Source organism: Chaetodon trifascialis, chromosome 21, assembly GCF_039877785.1.
Source record: "Chaetodon trifascialis isolate fChaTrf1 chromosome 21, fChaTrf1.hap1, whole genome shotgun sequence".
In the NCBI taxonomy this organism is placed as follows: Eukaryota; Metazoa; Chordata; class Actinopteri; order Chaetodontiformes; family Chaetodontidae; genus Chaetodon; species Chaetodon trifascialis.
The window spans coordinates 3,988,956-4,014,310 of record NC_092076.1 but is presented as its reverse complement, the minus strand read 5'-3'; the positions used below and the strand labels follow the sequence as shown (position 1 = coordinate 4,014,310).

The 25,355-nt window shown below is 43.5% G+C and overlaps 2 protein-coding genes across 2 annotated transcripts; one reads left to right on the top strand and one right to left on the bottom strand.

Annotated features, from left to right (window-relative positions):
• Positions 1–43: 43 nt before the first annotated feature.
• dydc2 (DPY30 domain containing 2) lies at positions 44–3,228 on the bottom strand. Its single transcript, XM_070990064.1, has 8 exons — positions 2,846–3,228; positions 2,113–2,235; positions 1,786–1,983; positions 1,371–1,634; positions 1,115–1,267; positions 699–848; positions 356–520; positions 44–249 (listed from the first exon to the last, which is right to left on the bottom strand). The coding sequence occupies exons 1-8, from the start codon at positions 2,990–2,992 to the stop codon at positions 220–222; spliced, it is 1,230 nt and encodes a 409-aa protein (XP_070846165.1). The 5' UTR covers positions 2,993–3,228; the 3' UTR covers positions 44–219.
• Positions 3,229–11,508: 8,280 nt separating this feature from the next.
• On the top strand, positions 11,509–23,545 carry scn4aa (sodium channel, voltage-gated, type IV, alpha, a). The gene is made up of 26 exons (XM_070990063.1): positions 11,509–11,763; positions 12,059–12,177; positions 12,334–12,411; positions 12,504–12,632; positions 12,914–13,005; positions 13,140–13,430; positions 13,517–13,580; positions 13,706–13,847; positions 13,976–14,173; positions 14,418–14,588; positions 14,772–14,901; positions 15,437–15,675; positions 15,779–15,952; positions 16,057–16,413; positions 18,064–18,528; positions 18,824–18,865; positions 19,007–19,139; positions 19,278–19,432; positions 19,549–19,722; positions 19,852–19,974; positions 20,254–20,535; positions 20,634–20,687; positions 21,176–21,313; positions 21,462–21,566; positions 21,873–22,143; positions 22,260–23,545. The coding sequence occupies exons 1-26, from the start codon at positions 11,509–11,511 to the stop codon at positions 23,543–23,545; spliced, it is 5,667 nt and encodes a 1,888-aa protein (XP_070846164.1).
• The last annotated feature ends 1,810 nt before the right edge of the window (positions 23,546–25,355 follow it).

The window sequence follows — 25,355 nt, the reverse complement described above, 5'->3', positions numbered from 1 at the left end:
ATGCAATCTATCAGCGGAGCAAAGAGGATTTATGAGACTGAATGCATGTAGCAGGAAGTTTAATCACTGGGCAGTTCAGGCACAGGGTGCTGAGATAAACAGAGCAAATAAACTGTTACAGGTGATAAATGTTTATTTTCAGTAAACACTTTCATATGTGTGTGTGTTAAATCCTTTTAAGTTCACGTTGGATCAGTGGAGGCTCAAACATTGACTTGATCACACCTGGTCTGCCTCTTTCTCTTCTTCCTGAAAAACAACAGAGCTCAGTTACATCAGATTCACCACTGAAATGCAAATTATCTGAACTGGGATCAGTTCAGTCCAGGCTCTGCTGCCTGCGTGTCTTTCTTACTGCCGCTCGGCCTTCGGGGTCTTCCTTCTCCTGGGGGTCTTCTGTGTCAGGAGCAGAGTTTTCAGGTGAAGCCTCGGGTCTCTCACTCGGCACCGTCTCCTCTGCTGTCACGTCAGCCGGGGCCGAGCTATCAGGGGTCTCAGCGGCGTCCTGCCCGTCTGCCTCCTGAGACGAGGTTGTCAGGACAGTTTTGGTTAAGCATTAAACAAATCTTTGCTTTTGTTATCTCTAGATTTTCAAGTCTTCCTCGGCTGAATTTTGGACTCAACACTGCTGCCTCCTCTGGCCTTGTGCTGCCTTATTTGCTGTGTCAGTAAAGAATGAGACGTAAAGATTGAGCCACCTTTTCCTGATCCGGCGGAGGTGGAGAAGCTGATTTCTGCGGCTGAGTTTCAGTCGTCTGCTCTTCAGGTGAAAGCGCCTCCTCCGGTTTGAGACCTTCACTCTGTGGGGCTGAGGCAGACTCCAACTGAGCGGCCTCATCTTCATCAACCTGCTTGTGAAATGGTGTGAAAGTTAGTGGATGAGAAGATGTGCCTTCGCTCAGCCTGACTCCTGCCTGTCTGTGCTTAACCTGAACGAACTCCTGTCCTCATTCAGCCTGAAACATTTCACCTGTCTTCAGCTCACTTTTTCAAATCCTCTCTCCTGCTCTCTTCATCTATCCATTGTCTCTCTCTCTTTACCTGCACCTCTTGCATCCTCAATCCTCATGCAAGCTACATCGGCTTCATGTCAGCTGTACTTCAGCAGCATCACCTCCTCTGTGCGTTGACCGTCCGGAGAACGAGGGCTTTGTTTGTCTCGCTCCTCGTCTGTTTTGTCTGTTTTTGAGTCGTCATCGTCTCGGCCGGGAGTCGAATGCAGCGCTTCAGTCTGCTCAGAGTCGGCAGCGTCAGCTTGATCAACCACCTGCAGGGCAGTTGTGAGAGAATATTAAGGAATTGAACCATTTCAGCATCACAGTGAAACATAAGCAGATGTGTCGCCAGCTGTTCTCATGGTGTCTGATCACCTTGTCCTCATCTTGGTCAACGTCCCTCTCGTCTATTTGACTGCTGCTTGCCGTTTTCTCTTCTACACGGTCGTCGCTTGGCTCCACCTCTGTTTTCTCCCCTGCTTCATCGCCTCTCGGCTCCACTTCGGTTTTTTCCACAGGCGTTTCCGTAGATTCCTCTCTGACCTCGGCGCTGAGGGCCTCAGAGAGGGAAGAGCTGCTGGCCTCCAAAGGTTTTCTCTCTGCGGACTCTGGACTGGTTTCAGTATCTGTAACCTTCACCTGGCAGACACACCATCTCCTTAAACCATGTGAAATCATTTGATGGATGTTTCCACGCCACACGAGTCGAATCATGGGTTAGAAAAATCACTCTGCTATAACCATCGAACTGATTTCAAAAGAAAAAGAAGGCAGCGCCACTTCTCATCACCTCTGGCTCGGCCTCATTTCCCGGAGCTTCGGCCTGGCGCTCGTCTGTGCTCGCCTGGTTTTCGGGATCAGTGATGTTTGCTTTCTCGTCTGTCACAGGCTGGCTGTCCTCAGCAGCTCCTGCTGTGGCTGCCGTGGGCTCATTGGACCCCGCAGGCTCCTCCTCGGAGATCTGATGGTGTGGTGATGCTGATGTGCTCTTGAAGGATTTTACTCAAAATGTCATGTTAAGTATTTAAAAAACACTTTAACACATCACATTAACTCTTTGTAACCAGACTTGGAAGTTAAAACACACAAACTTCAGGGATTCTGTCACACAACGTACGTTTTTAGACTCTTCCAGGGCCTCGCTGATCTTTCGCTCCTCCTCCTTCAGCTTCTCCTGGTGCAACGCCTCCTCTCTGGCTCTGGCCTGCTCCTGCTCCAGTGCTGCAAAGCTGGCCTTTTTCTGCAAATAAAAAAGTTCCACAACAACAAGGCTTTTGACTGTGACTCAGAAAAGCACCATACTAGCCCTTAATTTCTGTAGAAAAGGACACATTGTAAGGCTTGTGCAGGGTTTGACCCTCTGACCTTTCAGCTCTGTTAGCGGGTGACTGTGTTTCTGCTGTCACAGACAGCCTCGATAAGCTTTCTAGCTTTAAAGCACTCAGCCTGGGGAGCTTAGACTGTCTAAGTCTCTGTCATCCTTTACTGCAGTTCTCAAAGATCAGGGCTTTGAGTCAGTGGTAGTGGCAGCACAGGTGTGGGAGGACGTAGCTTAATCTAACACCAGTGTTTTCCAGGGGTCATGCTCTCCAATGTCAATATCTCTGCTACAGCACTGCATTCACAACATAACTTCTCATTATTACTTTTCAAAAATACATTTATTGGCTTTTACGCTACTTGGAGGCAGTTGAAACAAGGGAAATCTGAATATTTAACAGCTAAATGCTCCACAATCTTTACACCTTTTAACGTATGCCATCACAGTCTGTGGAGGAGACGCTGCACTGTAATGCGTCATTTTGTGTAATGCTGCCACCTACTGACGTGAGAGCAGCACAGCAGCTCACCTCCGCCTCGGACTCCATGTTTGAGTTGTACTTGTGGAGCCAGTGAGCGAGGTACAGGACGGGGTTTCCAGGCCGCCGCTCGGCCACTTCAGCCAGTCCTTCCGCCAGACATTTCCCCAGATGTCTTTTCAAATACTCAGAGTCCATGTTTTTTTTTTCTTTCTGCCAATATTACTGAAAGACCACTTAATCAACTTTAAAGTGATGAAGGCTTCGTTCGCGTTAAAAGAAACAAACGTTTCACTACACAGCGAGTATTTATTTGTACTGTGTACTTTAAGATAAATATAACAACTAATTTAACAACAAAACTAAGTTAAAAACGCCCCCGAAACAAACCCTTTTCTCCCAGCGTCCGGATGTAGCGGCGCTGTCTCCCAGGCAACGGTGTCACGTCATTAATGCTCCCCTCTGTACTTTTAAAATGGTTCCGACTACCGTTGATGCTGATGTTACTATCAGTATTACTACTACTACTACCACTACTACTACTACTACTACTACTACTACTAATAATAATAATAATAATAATAATAATAATAATAATAATAATAATAAAAATCAAAATAAACAACAGTAGTGATAATTGTCTGGTACTCTCATATTGCTTACTTTAGAAGAGGTATTCAAAAATAGAATACTCCTCATACTACAAATATAAAATATTCCGTATATGAAATACTATATGCATGTAAATAAATTATGAAAAAATAAAACAAAACAAATATAAATACCTAAATTGGTATTGAGACAAATAAAGTTAGTTACGTTACGGGAGCTTAAATCAAAAATGATATACACAAATTACACATGGGAGAGGAAACTGACTTTTTCAGTTATTAGTCATTATTTTAAGGGTTGAATCTGAGGAGCAGATAATAAATAATCCTAAAGTCCTTAACTTGATCACAGCTCCTAAAGGGAGAAAAGACTTAATATCTTTTTGTTTCAGGTTGTATATGGACGATTAGCAAAGACTGAGGTAATTTTACTGAAAATTAAATATTGTATCTAATAATTATGACTGTCTTCATGATGTGACCAAGATTTCTTCAATATTCAGTGTAATTCTACATGCAGCCTGTCCTCAGACTGGGACAGTTTGTTTCCATGGGAGAGGAGAAGGTGGGAAAAATTGCAGCGGGCTCCATTTCCAAGAAACAGATGACACCCAGTTAACATTTGTAATCACAGATATCATTTTCCTTGTATAATCATACTACGCACCTTTCAGCCAAATATAGCCTTCACGTCAACAGGAGGCCTCACCCAATCAGATGCAGCCCTGGACCTTCCACTGCATATACAGAGATTATTTGACCAAATGTAATAAAAATCTGCAGTTTGATCTTTGACAGCTACACTCTAAATGTCATTAAGTGGATTATTTCTCTGATTTCTAGTCAAAACATGAGATACTAGTCCTGAAGCAGTTTTTGGCTGATTTATCTGCCCTGTGAACACGACTGCAGTCTGTCTCCACTTTAGTTAATCATAAGGTGTATGAAGTACTGATATTTTAATACTGGATCCACAAAATTTCCAATTTATATAAATATATGTTATTCTAAATAGGAGAGACCAGGATATACAAAACAACAAAACAAAAAACAACCAAACAAACAAGGATATGTTTGAGTAAAAGGCCTAAATAGAAAATAGAAAATCATTGTGCTGCCCTCTGATGGCTGAATCAGCAACTGCAGCTGCTTTTGGAGGGATATAAAACAATGGTTTAATGCTTTGTGCAAAGATCTTTGCTGTGGTCTCAGTTCTAGCTGGACATTTTATAAACGGGCTTGTTTATCAGAAACCATCAAACACTGAAGAAACTTCTCATGAAGTCCGACATCCTGACAGAAAGGCTGTCACCCTTAAACACATTTCCACCTCATGACGCTCCACTTCTTTCTGAAAAACATGAAGAAAAGCCAAATTCATCACCTGACAACTATGGAAACTACTTCAGTCCTCAGTTTCTAAACATTTTAAGAGCAGCTTCATTGGTGAGTGTCACATTTCTCTCTTAAGATTTCTGCCAGTATTTTGTTCTTCTGTATCACTGGCAGAATTTTGGCATCTTACACAACAAACAAGACACTTGCACTGATGAATACGTGGATTTGTATCTTTCTGTGCATGAATTAGTAAAACAATTCATCAATTAATAAACACGACTGAGCAAAGAAGTATTTCATGGAACATCGTGAGCTCCGGGTCCACGCTGGGCTTCACACGAACAATCATTACAACAGTAACAGAATTACTGCACGTGGTGATCTGTGTGGTCTAATGTGCGCTCGGAGACCCTGCAGCCTGCAGCGGGACCACCCCGCGGGATGCGGCGCGGTTGGAAATGCGCTCGGCGGACGGAGACGCGCGCGGGAGCGACCAGCTGTGTGGGAACGGTGAGCGCTTCCGTTGCTGAAGTGTCAAAGGTCTGATCTGATCCTACCTGGAGCGACTCCTCCGGTTTCACTGCAGGACACCAGTGCGTCAGCAACAGCTGTCCTGCAGCCCCGCGCTGGCTGCCAGAGGGGGAGAATTACGTCCGCAGCGGAGGGCTTGACGGAGGACTTGATTTTTTTTTTTAATTTTTTTTTTTTCCCAGTTTCTTTGGATTGTGTGGAAATATTTGCTTTACCGTGCAAGGTAACCGGCGTCCCGCTTTCTGCGGTCTTCCATGAGGCTAAAGATGAGCCGCATGAACGTCAGAATATCAAAGTTTCCTGTCAGGCTGCAGGTTGAAGTGGTTTTACTTGCAGGTTCCGAATGGCTTTGATGGTTATTGACGGTGTGGGGCTGAGTTTGCTTTGTATTTCCTTTATTTTCCCTTCCTCTGGATAGAGTGGACTTGTGTGTAATGGTTGAATTTCCCCTTCTTGTCTCATTTGGTGGAATTTAAATTTGCAGCTTTCTAGCGTTGAACCACTCAGCTGTTTGGAGAGCAGGTTTCATGTGAGGTAAAAGTAAGAAAATATGATTATGGCTACTTTATTCTTTTTTATTCTCTTGCACTGCTGGAGACATTTAATGCAAAGACGCGTTTTAATAAGAGCGCCTTTGTCTAATAATAAACACCAACCTGTAACTGAGCTCAGGTCAAATTTGGAATTGGGAGATTTATGGCTTCTCAGCAGTGTTTTTAAATGTGTGTGCACGAGCAAGTGTGTGTGTGTCGTTGAGGTGTTGAGTGTTTTACTGCCCTGATATGCGTCAGTATCTACAGTATGAGAGGGAAGTCTGCGCATGAGCATCACCGCAGCGCCATGTCTTCACCTGCCAGGTGAATTATCTCCCTCGAGGCACATGGCTGTCATGTCCAGCGTGGACGCTTCGCAGCCTTCTCCCTCCTCCCGCTGGGGCCAAAGTGTTATTTTTAGCTCATGTCTTCATGGCAGATGAGCAAGATACTGTGATGCTGTGGATGCTCGTACGCAAACATTTCCCTGCCGTTAATCCACGATGCCCAAATCAGAGGTGTGGGACTACAGAGACGGCCTGGCTCCAAGCAGGCACAGCAGAGATCTGGACCTAGTGGAGGACATAGACCTAGTGGTGGTCATGTTAGATCCTTTCAAGAGTGGTCTGCAGCTCTTATGTAACAGGGTGGGCTCCTACAGTGGAGGCCCAGCAGTAGAGCCAGTGCAGATTCAACATGGATGAGGCTCATCAGGTGGTGTTTTTAAAGTTCCTACACTGAGTTTTCTTTGCACTTTGCATCATTTGTCTTAAACATTTTGAATGGAGAACCTCGTCTGAGCTGCATGCTCCCCAGATTACCTTGTGGTGTCACATGTGGCCGATGGCATCAAATACACGTTTCTGTAGCTTTCAACGTGCGTAATGTGTAAAGATGCATCTGTGGTCTTCCTCTGCCTGAGAGTGTTTGTGTGTCTCGCGTCACATGTTCTTGGACGCAGAAGGTGTTGGTTTTGAGTTTCTTTCACCAAGTGAGCCCATGTGACTGCTTGGCCAGGCCTCTGTATTTTCCAGAGTATTCAAAAGGTGAAATAAGGTTAAAGATAAGCCCAACTTTTCCCCTCAAAATGAACCGTCTCATTGCTTCAGTGGAGCTGCGCTCGATGTGCAGTTCTGTTGTTTTCCCCCATCGGCATATTCTTTCGTAAGTAGGTGGTTCGAACATGAGACACTCCTCGGTGGACGCCTGTGTTTTTTAAGGACTTGATTGGTGTTATGAATATGATAATAGCTCCCCCTGGTCCGTCACCAGCTGGATGGAATATTCTCCATATCGCTTCCACATGTAATCGACTCAGATTTCTGTGCAGCGAGCGCAAAGGCCAAATGGGTCAGTTTGAGATGGCAGAAATCTGTTTAGAAAGCTGCATTAGACTACAGCAAAGATGATATTATTATCTAATTTACTTTAGTAGCCATCTGCTAGTTTAGATCCAAGACTATGTGGCTCTTTAATAGCCCCTAAAGGCTCATATTGTGTCTTAACCTCACAGTATTATGCTGTCATCGTCCAGGAGACCAAAGCGACTGCTGAAACATTTACTTGGCCTTGCTCAGCCAGAGACAAATTGTTTGGCTGCATCCTCTAATAAAAGTGTGGATTTATAACTCAGTAAGCCTATATATCTCCGTTAGCCATCTGACCATCTGGCTGCATCGGGGAGATTACGCTAGGTCTTCACAGCTCCTCGGTATGCAGCAACAGAGGCATGCCGCGAATGACAGCCGCTGTCCTTTTAGCAGCAACATAATGCATACAGAGCTATATTGCAACTGAGTCTACTGTGCACACATCTGATAAAGACATCAAAGGGGCTTGACCCTGAGCAGTTAGTGAGGCCACGGACATGCTGATCATGTTCAGTCTGCTTCGACTCAGCGTGTGGCGACGATTTTCAGGAGCAAAACCGCATCTGGTGGAAACATACAATGACACGGCGGGAAGCGGGATCAGGTGGAGAGGGCTGTTTTAATGCATGTGGGGCTGGAAGTACAACGTTAACTGGTGGGTGACAGGGTGTTGAAGCAAGCTGGGAGAGAGCGAAGTGCAGTGTTGCGATTTGACCCCGTGAGAAAACAGGGGGAACAGGAGCATGGCAAATGTCAAAGGACGTGTGGATAAAAGCCCTTGTTTGCTCTGTAAATCTGTTGTTTACAACCTGACCACATTCCAGGGCTGGTAAGTGCCGTATAATGAGGGAACTGAGATGTTTGAACCCTCAGCACCTTCAGGACACCAGAGTTGACTCATTAAATTTGATCAAAACATTGGGTCCTTATAACAAGGACGACTTTAAATTAACGTATAAAACGCAGCTATAGAACAGGACAGCTTCCCTGTAGAGGAAAGTTTCTGCTCATCTTTAAGTCATCCAGCGAGACTCAACAAATCAGAAATCTAGCGATCCAAACTACTTCTTCACTGTTCATGAGGAGACGGCACAACCCCGCTCGCTGCATGAACTCACGCTGCCCTCGTGACAAAAGCCAAAAGCTGGTTCGGTTGGTTTCCAGAGGTGAATATTGGCATTCGCATTCCACGGCCGGCTAGTGTAACGAAGAGGTGTCTACATTACCCCGTCTATATCCTCAAGCGGAATGTCACAGGTCACATGGCCTCACTGACATGCAAGGTGATATATATATTACTGTCGGGGAAGGCTTCTGAAATCTAACATTGGCCCCCTCTTCCTCAGTTTGCCACCTGTCCACGCGATGACTGAACGAGCGTGGTCGTGTAATGAGCTGATTGTCTTCAGCTAGACTCTTAAAATCAAACCAGTGGTTGAAAGAAACGAAGTAGCCTGACTCAAGAACTCTACTTGAAATGGATATAGCATTTTATACTATGTTTCAGAGGGAAATATTGTACTTCTAACTGCTCTATATTACGGATACAGTACAGATTAAGATCTTAAAAATACACAATAAGATTGTGAAACACAACACACGGTGGTTCCCAACCATGCCTCCATGTTTCAGATGTCTGAGCTGTTAACAGTTCCACCAAAAGCCCCTTTCACACATCACTTCCTGCATTGGGCCTCATGCGAATGGCAGATCTGCCACTTTCCCATGAATCACCTCATGGCCCCTCAAGTTTATCTTGTGGCCCTTAGGAGGTGCTCAACCCATAGGTTGGAAACCACTGGACGACAGTACCTGAGTGTACCTTATGTACATAACGTAGCTCCACTGCAACCAGCTGCAGCAGTAAAATGCTGCTCACAGACTGATGCATCAGTATTAACAACTTAATAATGTCGTATTTTTGACTGATACTGAATACTGCACTCCTGCAGAAACACACACTGATAAATGCGGCTACAAAACTTAACACGGTGTCAGACTGTATTATTTACCTAACTGACGTGGGCAACAAGGCAACAACCACCTCGAGAGGACTTTTTTGAGATTGGCAGGCTTTCAACTGAGGGACCGAGCGTTTTTAAAAAAGGACATTTGATGGCTTCAGCAGCAACGGCGTGATGTAATGCAATCAGGAAATGATCCCCATAAGCCACAGAGAAACACATCCATTCTCAGGATGTGTATTTTAAGGTTGGCTCATGGTTGAGGGCAGCGGGGCCCACGGCTCCCAGAATGGGGGTTTTGAAATGGGATGATGAAGGGGGGAAACTAGGGCTCAAAAGGTAGTGTGAGGGGAGTAGATGTAGGGCTGAACAGGTTGGCACTGAGAAGCTGATATTGGTAATAAAACTAAAGCTTTTTTGTGTGTGCAGGCAAAAAGAAATACTGAAAAGAGACTTTGTGCTTGTGAGTGATTAGGAATGCAGGCTTTGATGAGCGATAATGTTAAGATGGAACGTCTGAAGTCGGCGTTGGACGAAAGAGGGATTTAGAGCCTCGAGTGTCATGTAGGGGGACAGTACGGGTGGCGGGGGGGTCGTCTGGTGCGGGTAAGGGTGCGGAGTCGGAAGCTTAGTGTGTTTGGGGCCCCGTGTAAAATAGGAGGTAGTAGAGAGAGAAGTCAGCTTGGTAAGATAAGTTGGCATGCTGTCCTGTTTATCGGAGGGATGTGAGGCGCAGAGCGAAGGCTCGGCCAGGAAGGAATGAGCAGAGTCATCGGGCCTCTGAAACACGACGCTCCGTCTTGATTGCCTGTAGCAGCTGGGCAGCCACCGTATCTGTGCAAACGTGTGCGTCTCCTCACATGTGTGTGAATGCATAATTTTCTGCTCGAGTGAGGTGGTTTGAGGGGGTGTTATCCCACATTAATGCGTGTGATCAGTGTGCATCAATGTGTGTGTCTCTTGTTGCCAGGTTGGTCGCTCAGTCTGACCTCTGTGTCTTCATACTGTATGTGTGAACTCAAGAACTCTTCTCTTTTTACACTCTGTTACCAGCTTGTTTGTCTGTTTTGGGGGTTAATGATGTGTCTGTATTCCTTGTTCAGTCTCTGTATCTTAGTTTTAAAAAATCTAGACATTATTGCAGGTGGTGACGTCGCAGCCAAACTTTGATGCTTTGTAGATTTAGTTACCTTTGACTGATTTGTGTTTGAGGGGTTTTGCTGCACAACTGTGTCTTCAAACAACTTTCCTTCAATCTGTTTATACTCTCAAATGCATATCAAACCTAATTTATTACATTTTTATTATTCATTTATTACAGTTTCCCTCTCAACCTCTTTTGTGCCAATGTAATTACTGATTAATAGACCTTCAGGTTAAATGGTCACAGAATTACATAATAGCAAACAACTAAAAGCAGTGTCACCATTTGTTTTATGTTTAACATGTTTTAACTGTTTCGAAACATATTTTAGTGGATTCTGCACAAAGGCTAGAAAATGTACTTTAAGTCACAATAGCAGAAGGCTAACGTTAGCTGCTCCACACGAAACCAGACTGCTTGCTAAACACATCAAAGGATGTAAGCAAATGCCACTTGGACCTGATACGGAGCGCCTGCTAAGCTAATAAGTAATATGATGTAGATGAGTAATATCATGGTCTCTTTAGAACGGTGGGAAGGTCCAAGCTGTCGTCCTGAGTGCGTCTTTGTTTCCACCTTGACACTTATAGTGCTCGAGGTGTCGTGAGGGGTGCAGGGTCAGAGATGTAGGGCAGGGGCTGGAGGGCAGGCAGGAACGAGGGAGGGTGAGGGGAGTGGACACAGATCGAGGCAACTTATGATCGTTAGCAACATGTATGGACACGCAGTGGCTCCCAACCTTTTATGTAAAGGGGTGAGATTTGTCAGATTAATGGTGGGATTTATCAGATTTATCTCAACCCATTTGAGGGTTTTCAACTCCCAGGGTGGCAACAACCGCCTTATCACACCTGCAACACACCAATGCGCAAGGGACTCGATTAACTGATCATTAGAAACATAATTGGTGAGATTTAATCGATCATTTAAGATCGTTTCTTGACTGTGAATTCCTTTGAATTTAAATTGGTTGATTGATTGAAAACAGCAATTCATGGATTAATCACTAATAAAGATATTGGTAATTGTTGATTGAACGAAACACTACATTTCATACAAACTGGATTTGGAACTATTTCATGTGTTTTTAGGTATTCAAGTCACATCAAACTGTTAATGATTGGATTGGATGGTCAAAGTCTGCTTTGTCTTTTTCTGTCTCTGTCTTCTCCAGCACCCTCTAGGGAAACCCCGGTGTGGCGGTATCCCTTCGCGATGCGAAGATGGCGACCCTGCTCCCTCCCCCAGGCACCGATGCGTTCCGCCGCTTCACCCAGGAATCGCTGGCGGAGATCGAGAGGCTCAAGGAGGAAAGAAAAAAGGCTGCAGAAGTAGGGGGCCATGAGGAGGAAGAGCCAATGGCCCCAAACGCTGATCTGGAGGCGGGCAAGTGTCTGCCCTTGATCTATGGAGACCCTCCACCTGAGCTGCTCAACACACCTCTGGAGGACCTGGACCCCTTCTACAAAGCACAGAAAGTCAGTCTGAGCACATCTGCGCTCACATGGAAACACACTCAGTGTTCAATGATGTTGACTCCGTCCTGATGTGACCCCGAAATATGACAGGATGTATTACTTAAATTTCAGTTATTACAGCTGCATACGGTATCCCTTACGCAACGTCTTCCATGTCATTTGTGGTATGCATACGTTACAGTTAAATGTTAAAGTGTCATTTCAGAGATCATCACTGAGAATTTACTGCAATGCCGTTAAGTATTTTTGGACAATACGCCAGTTTGCATTTATACAGACGATCTCTGTTTTTCAGACATTCATTGTGATCACCAAAGGAAACACAGTCTTCAGGTTCAATGCTGAACCGGCTTGCTACATTCTGAGCCCCTTTAGTTTGGTTAGAAGAGGAGCCATCAAAATTCTCATACATTCATATCCTTTGATGCTTTTCACTCATTTAGTGCATTAAGGTTTGAACTGGACATGAAGTGACGTAGACGCCGAGTGACGAGTGAAGATGGGAAATGTCTGCTTGTACTTATAACGTCCATGTTTGTTTCCTTAATCCTGAATTAAATTATTTAGCATGTTCATCATGATTACAATTCTATCGAATTGTGTGTTCATGACGATGAGCAACCCACCAGCATGGAGTAAAACTGTTGAGTGAGTACTTCATCGCTGTACTTTGGTTTTCAGTGACTCCTCTGCTACATTAAATGCTCCTTACTAACCCATGTTGCTCAATTTCTTCTCAGGTATGTTTTTACTGGTATCTACACCTTTGAGGCAACAGTCAAAGTGCTGTCTAGAGGTTTCTGTGTTGGATCTTTTACATTCCTTCGAGACCCATGGAATTGGCTGGATTTCATGGTGATCAGCATGGCGTAAGTATCTCCATGTACTTTCATCTACGTCTTTTCAGCGATGCAGTTACATTCGATATTAAAAAATGGTTATAGTGTTCATATCATTACAGATTTTCCACATCTTTACATTAAGTCCATAAATTGTTGCTTCACAGACTAAACAGTTATCAGCTCTTATGAAAGCTGATATTGTGCCGATTATTTTAACCTTTTTATATTTAAATAGGAAAATGAACAGATGATATATTGAGCCTCATTTGGCTATTGGCTTTGATGAATTTCGTAATTTCTTTCCACAGATACATCACTGAGTTTGTTGATCTTGGCAACGTGTCAGCCCTCAGGACGTTTCGTGTACTTCGAGCCCTTAAAACAATTACTGTGATTCCTGGTATTCTGAATATTTTATTCTATTTTTATTTATTTTTTTGTTTGTGTGACTAAATGTATTGTTGAGCATCTTTTTTTGGTTTTCGGTTTCATTCGCTGTTGAAGGCCACTGACGTATCAACTGTACATTGCCAGGTTTGAAAACCATCGTGGCCGCTCTGATCCAGTCCGTGAAGAAAATGGTGGACGTCATGATTCTGACCGTCTTTGCTCTCGCTGTTTTTGCCCTCATTGGCCTTCAACTTTTTATGGGGAATCTGCGCCACAAATGTGTGCGATGGCCCATCACAACAAATGAAAGTGCGTTTGAATTCTTCAACACCACCACATTTAATGACACCGTGTCCTTCAACAACACCATGGGGGTCAACGATACAACATATTCCAACAGTACTTTCAATTTCATTGAATATATTGAAAACACAGGTACGTTTAACACATTACGTCTCTTATTTTAAGACAACCTCAGTGGAAGAGATTTCACTGTTTCTCTTTTTCTTGTTTGGTCATAGAGAATCACTATTATTTGGAAGGCAGCCTAGATGCTCTACTTTGTGGAAACAGCTCAGATGCTGGGTATGTATTATCCACACAGAGACTACCATGATATTTTCTTCTGGTTAATCTGGTTTGGTGTCTTGTGTTGAGCGTGATTTGGAGGCTGGGAGAGCAACTGTAGCATGCTGACTCTTCGTTGATAGAAAGTGCCCAGAAGGATACACATGCATGAAGGCTGGGAGGAACCCCAACTATGGCTACACCAGTTTTGACTCTTTTGGCTGGTCCTTCCTGGCCCTCTTCAGGCTCATGACCCAGGACTACTGGGAGAACCTTTTCCAGCTGGTTGGCATTTCTTTCATTAGTCGCAAACAGATTTACGACCTTTGACTTGGAACGTTTCATTTAAAACCAAAGTTATGAAAAGAAATTTGTCCTTAGTTCTCGCAGCTTCTTTCTTGCTCCAAACATAGATCCTGCGGGCGGCTGGAAAGACATACATGCTGTTCTTTGTGGTGATTATCTTTCTGGGCTCCTTCTACCTCATCAACCTCATCCTGGCTGTGGTAGCCATGGCTTATGACGAACAGAATCAGGCAACTCTGCGAGAGGCCATAGAGAAGGAGGAGGAGTTCCAGCGGCTACTAGAGCAACTCAAGAATCAGGAACAGGTGACTTTAAATCTATATTTACTTATAACACGTCTCATCATAACTTCATGAAGAACAGTTTTAGATCTGTTTAAACAACTTAAAGTTTTCAGTTTCATAGTACAGAGTTAGGATAAGTATTTATATACTGATGAAATGTGAGGGTTGGAACTGAATTTGTTATCTGTCAAAAAATAAATCGCATCATTTGAAGTAAAACTGTTTCAACAGTTAGAAGTACTGTATTTATTACACACTGTAACAGGCTCAACTTCTTGGGAGCCGGGCCACTCTAACCAGCAAGAAGTCGCTGAGTTGTCACACCATATCTGACTTGGCGGACGATGAACGGAGCCTTGAACACGATGAAACGGTAAAGGATTGCAATGGGAGACTCATTCCTCGTCTGCTAATCAGAGCGCCCACCATGGTCGAGGTTAGTCCGTCGCCCTCTGGTCACAGTTTTTTTGGCAAGGAGTCTGAAAAATGTCAGTCTACTGATGGACAATCTGGCAACTTATGCAGAGCTGGTTGTTTTAAAAAGCTTTTGGTCTTGATTTGTGATCATGAGGTTCCACCACGAGCTCGCAACTGACAGATTTACCTGCATGTTTTACAGTCTGCTGTCGATTATGAACTCAGAGAGAAGTCAGAAGGCTCTGTGCCCAGCATGCTTCATCTGGAGGAACCTCGCCTGACACAGAGGTCTGCTAGCGCTACGACTGTGCTCACCACAGCTGCTATAGAAGGTACAGCGCCAGTGGAGATCGAAACGTCGATAATGCACCGAATCCCTAAATATCAGATTTATTTTCTAGCTTTAATAAGCAGATGACACAACATTACCATTATGTCTATTTCAGGGTACTGTTTTCATAAGGGTGTAAGCATCAGGAAGTGACAAGTCTCTCCGGGGAATGACGAAATAAACGAGGCTTAGTTGCAGGTTGCTGGAGGAGATGCTCTAATGTGAGCCCTGATTGCTTAGATTATCAAGCAGTTGTTAACATTATACACTCAATTATCTAGGGCCGGTACAGTAGCATTGTCCTGAGCTTGCCATGGTTGGGTTAATCACATTGTGTGCCAGAGAAATCCCTGTCAACATTCAGTGTCAAGGCCCCGTGGTGTTAAGCTTCAGCTATTTTAGCTCAACTATAACTTGGCACAGACGAGACATATATTTTAATGTAGCTCGTCATTGCTCTGTGTTAGCTGCATCGTGCGTATCGCTTAAAGACAACTCATTTGCTTAAAAAAAAATAATTGTCTTTTCCTGTCTAGAGTTGGAGGAGGGTCAGAGGCCGTGCCCGCCTGGCTGGTACAAGTTTGCAGACAAATTCCTGAAGTGGGACTGCTGCAACTCATGGGTGGTCTTTAAAAAGTGGGTGCACTTTGTGGTGATGGACCCTTTCGTCGACTTGGCCATCACCATCTGCATCGTGCTCAACACCCTCTTCATGGCCATGGAGCACTACCCCATGACCCCAGAGTTTGACTACATGCTCTCAGTGGGCAATCTGGTGAATATGTGCCACGTTACCTTTAGCTCTCATTGCAGAAATATTCTCACATCTCAGACCTGATTTTGTCAGCGCCTCTGAAAGAAACATGCGCCCCCTGCAGGTTTTCACTGGGATCTTCACAGCGGAGATGTTCTTCAAACTTATCGCCATGGATCCTTACTACTACTTTCAAGTTGGCTGGAACATTTTTGACAGCATCATTGTCACTCTCAGTCTGGTGGAGTTGGGGCTGGCAAATGTTCAAGGCCTGTCTGTCCTCAGGTCCTTTCGTCTGGTGAGAAATAAGGACTGAACTTATTTGTGTCTTTAAAACAAAGAGATTCTTTCCTACATCATTATTCACTCTCTTTCTCTGCGTCTGTCCTGTGTTGGAGATAGCTTCGTGTCTTCAAACTAGCCAAGTCCTGGCCAACGCTCAACATGCTGATCAAGATTATTGGTAACTCAGTAGGAGCTTTAGGAAACCTGACTTTGGTGCTGGCCATCATCGTCTTCATCTTCGCTGTGGTGGGTATGCAGCTCTTCGGCAAGAGCTATAAGGACTGTGTGTGCAAGATTGCCTCAGACTGCGAGCTGCCGCGCTGGCACATGAACGACTTCTTCCACTCGTTCCTCATCGTGTTCCGCATCCTGTGCGGGGAGTGGATCGAGACCATGTGGCACTGCATGGAGGTGGCCGGAGCTGGGATGTGCTTAGTGGTCTTCATGATGGTCATGGTCATTGGAAATCTGGTGGTGAGTGCAACTACTGTATTACTGATTCGCTGCTGATCACTATCTTAGACAAACAAACAAAAAAAGGGGCTGTGCTAGTGGGTGCACATTTCTTCAGGAACCAGAGAGACAATGAAATGCAATCCAGAAAGGCCAGTTTGAGTACTTGTTCAATTAGTCTGAAGGCTTGTCAGACTGTTACTGTGGAAACAATTTGTCCACAAGATCATGAAGTAAACAGCAGAATTTACATATTTTCATTCATATGTTTAATTTCATGTTTCATTCAGCGTCTGGGCGAATTTAGACGAAGATGCAGTGAGTTTGTGACGTCTAGTGAAGAACCCCGAGTGTCTGGAGCATGGAAACACTGTCCCTGACATTTTATCTTGGCCTCACAGAACAAGGACGTACATGTGATACAGATGATGCCTCTCAGACATGATTTCAGCATCATATTTAATGACTTGAGCCAAAACGATTTCCTGTTAGGTTATTCATAGAAATGGAAAGGAAATGGCTGATTGTCAAGCTGACAAACATATTGCAATGGCTGCACGGTGCCAAAGTTATCATGTTTTTGTGTGGCAAATAGTACACTTGCACGCTTCACGGGAGGGGGTTTCTATTTAAATCAAATGACTTGAGCCACCAAACAGTGGTTTTGACCTTGAGTATGTGTTAAGATCTGGCTCAAGTAAGCATGCTGCCACTGAGGGAACAAACACAGACAGCTGAGAGAGCAGAGCTCAGGTGGCAAGGGCACTGGGTGTTAAGGAAAAGTCATTTGATAGCAGATTGAACTGTAATTGATGAAGATGTAATCATATTGGGCCATCAGCACCACAGCAGAGTGGATATAAAGTGCATTTTCTTGTCTGCACTCTTCATTGACTTCTCTGAATGACTCAAATTCAGCTTTTAATATCATTTTCTGGCTATGACCATCATTATTAAGAAGATGTGGAATTCTTTCTCAAAGCAAGAAATAAAAAAAAAAATCATATCTGCCCATTAAATCTGAGGCTACAGACAACAGTTTGGTTATTTTAGCTCAGCATAAAGACAGGAGGAGGGCAAAGCAAAAATGTGTTTTTCCTAAAATTTAACACTTTTCTTTTCAGATAAATTCTGACTTTCTCGTCATCACTATAACCGTTCTAACAATTAGAACCAGGACTATTATTTAACACATCACTAACGCTGACACCTCTGCTACACTTGCATTTATTCCCTATCAAAAGTCATCCTGTCTCTTTCCACTGCTCCACCATCTGGCTTGCGGTTTGTGCAGCTCATCCTTTCCCCTCAGCCTTCTTTACTGATTCACAGCTCCGACACTGGCATGAGAGATCAGCCTGGCCCGCGTAACCATGATCTCCTGCTAAACCTAAGACACAGTAACCGAGAAATTGACTAACAGGTTTAGAAACTGCAGCTGCGTCTGCAACAGGAGGCAGACGACACATATTTACTGATGTGCCGTCACAGAACCAGTTTGAAAAGTGATGCATCTTTGAGCTGATCCAGACTTTTGTGTTTCCTTCTCATCCATTGATCACATACATAAACTCAAAAAGACTGAAGTGTGAATCTCTGGCAATGCAAAGTTTTTGATTTTCACATCAAGGTACATCCAAGTCATTACCTCCTTCCCGTTTCCTTCATCAGGTGTTGAACCTCTTCCTGGCTTTGCTGCTCAGCTCGTTCAGTGGAGACAACCTTGCGCCAGGGGACGATGACGGAGAGATGAACAATCTCCAGATCGCCATTGGCAGGATTACAAGGGGCATCGACTGGTTCAAAGCGTTCGCCATTCGAACAGTCCTGCAGATTCTTCACAGAAAGCCTAAGGAGCCCGAGGAGGCCCCGAAGGACGACAGGGACCCTAAAATGGAGGGAATTGAAATGAACCACTTGGACAACAGTCAGAGCTTCAAAGTGGCAGATGGGATATCTAATTGTTTGGTTGAAGGCCGGCCCTCTGGATGCATTGTGGATGGAGAGTTGAGCCTAAATGTGCCAATCGCTCTTGGAGAGTCAGACTTTGAAAACCTGGGCGAGGACGATGAGGATGATGAAGATGAAGCTGAGGACTCAGAGATTACAGATGAGAAAAATAACCAACATTACTCAGTAAGTACAGCAGAATAAAGTTAAAGTTCACTCGAATTATCCTTCTTCATGCACTGGCAATACATCATCCACCTACAGCAGGTTACTTCACCATCAGTCTCAAAATGATAGTTTTAACCATAAGCAATGCTGCTCATAAAGTAAGACAGTGAACAGAAGTCTTTATGCCTCTGCGATGGCGACAGCTGTGGCCAGAGGGCTTGTGTTTTCAGGGTTCAGACTTATGTGCAGGAGGTTTGTCTTACTGCTGATGAATGCTTACTAACGTTTATGCTCTATTCCTGTGCTATTTCAGGAAAATGTAGAAGATGAAAGTAGTTTGCTGGGAAAAGTCAAAGTGAGTAACTCTGTAGGCCCACACGAACAAAAGAAACCTTGTTACCAATTAAAATCTAAAATTAATGGGGATCAAAATCAATAATGTATATATTTTGCATGGTGGCTTTGTAACTGAGCTTCAATTGTAATTCTTGACTAGCTGATGGGTGCTTTGAATGATGGGGATTCTTCAGTGTGTAGCACAGTGGACTATCAGCCACCTGAACCTGAACCAGAGGAAGTGGAAGAAGAAGAGCCAGACCCAGTAGAGCCAGAGGACTGCTTCACTGAAGGTATGAACCACTGCTGTAAAGCAGGATCACTTGACCAACAATCAAGCAGTAATCACACGTTAGCACCAGAGCTCATGCTATTGAAATCACATCTGACACCTTTTGGATCCTGAACCTTCGTCTTTCCTGCTCATTCAGAATGTGTGAAGCGCTGGCCATGTCTCACTGTGGACATCACCCAAGGTAAAGGCAAGAAATGGTGGAACCTCCGTAGGACTTGCTTCACCATTGTGGAGCATGACTGGTTTGAAACCTTCATAATTTTCATGATCCTCCTCAGCAGTGGAGCTCTGGTGAGTGCTGTCATCAGCAGAACAAATTTAGAAATGTTGACTGTTTTATGATAGTGTCAAGATACTGTATTACTGTTAAAACATGTATCTAGGTATCTCATATCTTGTCTTGGCAGGCCTTTGAAGACATTAATATAGAAAGACGCCGAACCATCAAAATTATTCTGGAGTTTGCTGACAAAGTTTTCACCTACATCTTTGTCATTGAGATGCTCCTTAAATGGGTCGCATACGGCTTCAAGACCTACTTCACCAACGCCTGGTGTTGGTTAGACTTTTTCATTGTAGATGTAAGTGTTGACATCTTTTTTAATGCTGACCTGTATCTGTAGCTATCCACAGAACATGTACAAAATGTGTTTTATGTCAGATTAAATCTGTGGTAACACTTGAATAGGAAATCTCTGATTCTGCCACAGGTTTCCCTTATCAGTTTATTCGCCAACTGGATGGGCTACTCTGACATTGGACCAATCAAATCGCTCAGAACTCTCAGGGCACTAAGGCCCCTTCGAGCACTGTCGAGATTTGAAGGGATGAGGGTGAGTTTTTGGCTATGCAACCACGTGTGAGCAACATGCATGCCTAACAGTGATTTAGATGAGCTGTGATGTTTAATGCCAACTAATTTGACTGGCTGTCCCCTACAATGTGTGTTGAAAGCATGCTTACACCATGGCTGCTTAACAGAGCTGACTTAGGTAAGAGTACTGCTAAAACCTGATAGCAACAGCAAAACTGTTGTCCGCTCTAATGCAGAAAAAGTTCCATACATTTCTATGTGATTCCCTAATGCTAACAAAGTCCTCTCTTTTGGGCAGGTGGTGGTGAATGCTCTAGTTGGAGCAATTCCCTCCATCTTCAACGTGCTGCTGGTCTGTCTGATCTTCTGGCTTATCTTCAGCATCATGGGAGTTAACCTGTTTGCTGGGAAGTTCTACCGCTGCATCAACACCACCACAGAGGAGCTTTTCCCCATGTCGGAGGTCAACAACAAGAGCGACTGCATGGCCATCAAAGAAGCAACGCAGGACGCCCGCTGGGTCAACGTCAAGGTCAACTATGACAACGTGGGGAAAGGCTACCTATCCCTGCTTCAAGTGGTGAGGATTGCTGTTTCCATGATTGTGCACCTGGAACAGCTTGGGAAAAAAATGTTGCGTTCACTGACATATTTCCAAACAATGCTCTGTATTTTCAGGCAACATTTAAAGGCTGGATGGACATCATGTATGCTGCTGTCGACTCAAGAGAGGTAGTTATTAATTACCGTAACGTCAATATCTAAACATTACATTTAACATCAGTGGCCCTTTGTTTTACAGTCATGTTTATCACCACTCTATACTCTCATGTATACTTTGTTTTCGGTATAAATATTTTTTTTTTTAGTTTTTTATTTGGTATATGTATAGAAATACTATGAGTAACATTAAGAAACCCATCTACTTGGCAGGACTTCATATATTCTCCCCTCCCTTTCTAACACCACCCTGCACTTTAAGTTAATTGAATATATATGAAACGTATACAGCATGTGACAGATGGTGATGGTGAAGTGAGTCTAGTCTTTGGATCAACAAGTGCCAGTCCTGGCCGGTATCATATTCCAGTGTAACCTTTTATCCTGTGTCTTTCTTACTTACTTACTTGTTTTTATTATGCGTAAACATGGAGTGACAGGTAAACATGGCTTCCTCTTAAACTTTGAATCTAATGATTTAAATGTTTTGTTCCTTTTAGGTAGAGGAGCAACCTTCTTATGAGATCAACCTCTACATGTACATGTACTTTGTCATCTTTATCATCTTTGGCTCTTTCTTCACGCTGAACCTCTTCATTGGTGTCATTATTGACAATTTCAACCAACAGAAGAAAAAGATAAGTGCCACATTTTTCTAAGAGGTAGTCTGCTCTAATACGAAAGCATCTTTCTTAAAGTTACAGCTATGCTGCATTTTAAAACACACAAAAGTTATCACCTAATTTAAATACCCATAATGATGTTTCTTTGATGTTTTGTCTGCACTTTGGAGATAAAGACATCTTCATGACCGAGGAACAAAAAAAGTACTACGATGCCATGAAGAAACTTGGTTCCAAGAAGCCACAGAAGCCAATTCCACGTCCAACTGTATGTTACTCATTTACAACTCCATGTTTATTTCAGTGACTAGTCTATAGATGTATTGTAATATTAGCAGAATGTGTTATACTGTTTGAGAGAGACTCTAAACTATGCTTGATGCTCAAAAGTATAAACTAGGTAAGCCGAAGTAACGACACATCAGTTCGGTATTTGAGGCACGGCGATGCCATCAGTGACCCCTGTGCTGACCTTTTCTGCACAGCGCTGGTGTGAACAGACCAAACGACCCTGCTGGATTTGTGTTTCTGTTCCTCACCTTCCCAACCCTCCCTGTCTCCCTTTGACCTGCAGAACCTAATCCAGGGAATGGTGTTTGACTTCATCAGTCAGCAGTTCTTTGACATCTTCATCATGGTGCTCATCTGCCTCAATATGGTGACCATGATGGTGGAAACGGACAACCAAAGTGCGGAGAAGGAAGATTTCCTCTTCCAAGTAAACGTGGCGTTCATTGTCGTCTTCACTGGAGAGTGCGTGTTGAAGCTTTTTGCCCTGCGACAGTACTTCTTCACCAATGGATGGAACGTTTTTGATTTTGTTGTGGTCATCTTGTCAATAGCTGGTGAGTACCTAATGCTTTATGGGCAAAGCTGTGAATTACATTACTTTTCTCTTTTCAAACATACAATAGGTGTTCATACATTGTCTCTGATTGTAGTTTATCTCCTTTTATTTCAGGTACCATGCTCTCAGACCTAATTGAGAAGTACTTTGTGTCACCAACTCTGTTCAGAGTGATCAGACTGGCCAGAATAGGCAGGATCCTACGTCTTATTAAAGGAGCGAAGGGCATTCGGACACTTCTCTTTGCTCTAATGATGTCCCTTCCTGCTCTTTTCAACATTGGTCTCCTGCTCTTCCTCATTATGTTCATCTTCTCCATATTTGGCATGTCAAACTTTGCCTATGTTAAAAAGGAGGCTGGGATCGATGACATATTTAATTTTGAGACATTTGGTGGCAGCATTATCTGCTTGTTTGAGATTACAACATCAGCCGGCTGGGATGGACTTTTACTTCCAATGCTGAACAAGGAGCCTCCAGACTGTGATCCAGACTTTGAGAACCCAGGCACAGATGTAAAGGGCAACTGTGGCAACCCGGCCATGGGCATGATCTTCTTCTGCAGCTACATTATCATCTCATTCTTAGTGGTGGTCAACATGTATATTGCCATCATCTTAGAGAACTTTAATGTGGCGCAGGAGGAGAGTGGCGATGCACTCTGTGAGGATGACTTTGAGATGTTCAATGAGACTTGGGAGAAGTTCGATGTAGATGGAACTCAGTTCATTGAGTATAGCCGGCTCTCAGATTTTTGTGATGCCTTGCAGGAGCCGCTGAGGGTTGCTAAGCCTAACCGGCTTCGTCTGATTGAAATGGATCTGCCCCTGGTCATTGGAGACAGGATCCACTGCCTGGATGTCTTGTTGGCCGTCACACAGATGGTCTTGGGAGACACGGTGGAGATGGCGGCGATGCGGGAGAGCATTGAGGCAAAGTTCATTCTGAGCAACCCCACCTCAGACTCCTTTGCACCGATTACCACGACGGTACGCCACAAAGAAGAGCAGATGGCTTCTGTAATCATTCAGAGGGCTTACCGCAACCACCTACTGAAACGCTGCGTACGTCACGCCGCTTTTCTTCACCGCTGTAAGAGGTTGGGTAGAAAGGACGAAAGTGAAGACCCACCAGAAAAAGAGGGGATGCTTGCGCGAAGGATGGGAGTGCTCTATGGGAGCAATGCGGACCTTGCAGAGGAGATGGAGTGTGTTGCTTTAGAACAGCCTCCTAATCCTGAGACACTGTCACATAACACAGGGGCCCAGGGTGGTCCAGAACCCCCTGAGCCAAATATCATGGTTGTACCTGTAGAAATCACTAATGAGGTTTTATTACATTCTGCCCCCACCCAACACCTCTTGACACTACAGGCAAATCTGAGAGAGTCAATTGTATAACAAACAGCAGAAGACAGTTATGCCCCCTTGTTGTTTTTCACTAGTCAAGGAAGTAGTGTTAGCAGTTAATGCTAAGTATCACTAATGGAGCTGAATTTTCTACATTAGATGAAGAAGCTACACTAAGCAAATGAACTTTTAAATTGCAATTTTGAATTAAACGAACAATTCCTGTTTTCTCATGCGATATTTAAGCATCCTTTTTGGTTGAAGGTAGAATTTCAGTGCATGGTTTTTTCTGATAATAACCATATTGACATCAGCAAATATAGCCACGATCAATGCTAAATGGGCAGGTGAATAATTAAAAAATGTTGCGTAATGCTAAATTTGCTCAATTAATTTGGCTGTAAAACCAGAAAAATGTGCTAAAATGTTAAATTAGCAGTTGTACAAGTCCCATTGTAGCACCCTCTTTTCTGTGCCAGTAATGCGTTTTCTCCGTATATTGGTGGGGGTAAATGGTACTTTCATTGACATTTCCAAATTAAAGACACTAGCAAATGACATTTCTTAACATTTAAATACACAGAAAACTGCAACACTTACACTTGCTGCCATTGTTGAAGGGTGAAACATCACAATGGAACAGAATCTGTGATGATAGCTCTCTAGCAAAAAAATCATCTTGAAATTACAAAATAGAGTTGTTTTGCTCACCTTGCATTTCTGAAAAATCCCATACTTATTTCAGTAATTTGCCAAAATTGGCCAAATGACAGAGGTCTGAACATGACGTTTTCCAGTGGATTTTAATGCACCGTATGGTTGATGCCTTAATTTAGGCCAGCAGTGACTTTGCTTCTGATATGGGTATTACCAGAAACCAAACCATGCGGCCCAGTTTCTAACTAGAGTAACCTGAACAACACATGGCAAAACCTGAATGACCCTTTATAGGATTTTATGCTGTGTTTACATCACACACACAGTGTGTGTACAAGCCTATAGGGCTGCTTATCATTTGACTGTGCTGCCTTACAACAGGATGTTCAGTATTTTGCTTCCTCTGATATGGCACGAACGCAGCACTGTTATCCAACTCTGCAGAGCAAAATCTGAGAAAATTTAGTAAATTAATATGCACGTCAAACTACATCATGAGAGCCACAGTGAATTGTACCATTTCATGGCTGCAAATGATGCAATTATGAGTCACTTGTTTTCATTTTTAAGAACTTAAACAGAGGAAAATCCTATTCCTACTTACTTTAAGTCACTTTTATGTGGAATCTCATCTGTGTGAGCGCTCTACATGCTAATTCTTTCAATTAGACACTTTTCAATTGTCAATCAAGTCAATTGTCTATGGCGGAGTTTTGTACATGTAGAAATTAAAAACAGAAAAATAATGTTTAAGTCTACCAGTGAAACCCTGATCTCTCTTATTCTTCATTAGTTAACAATAATGCGGGCCAGCTAATGCAGTTAACATCTGTCCCTGGCTCGTTCAGAAAGGCCCAGTTTATATTGCACTATTTATATCCCTTCCAGGTCAAGTAAGAGACTGTGTGAGACTGAGAGACCCTCCTATTTTCCAAGATAACTTCATCGCTGATATCTGCATGTCTTATCATTGTCATGTCTATTTTGTCTGTTTTTGGTCCTCTCAGGCAGATTTCAAAACTCAAAGCCAGCAGTCGCTTTCCATCTCAGCATTAAGGTTTAAACGTGACTGTAAACTTAAGATGCGATATTTATAATTAACACGCTTTCATAACAGAACTGTCAACTCCCTGTTCAATGTACATTTTAACTGACGTGCCTCAGGTGGATCAAGTGCAAAGTTTGTATTAATTTTGACTTGATG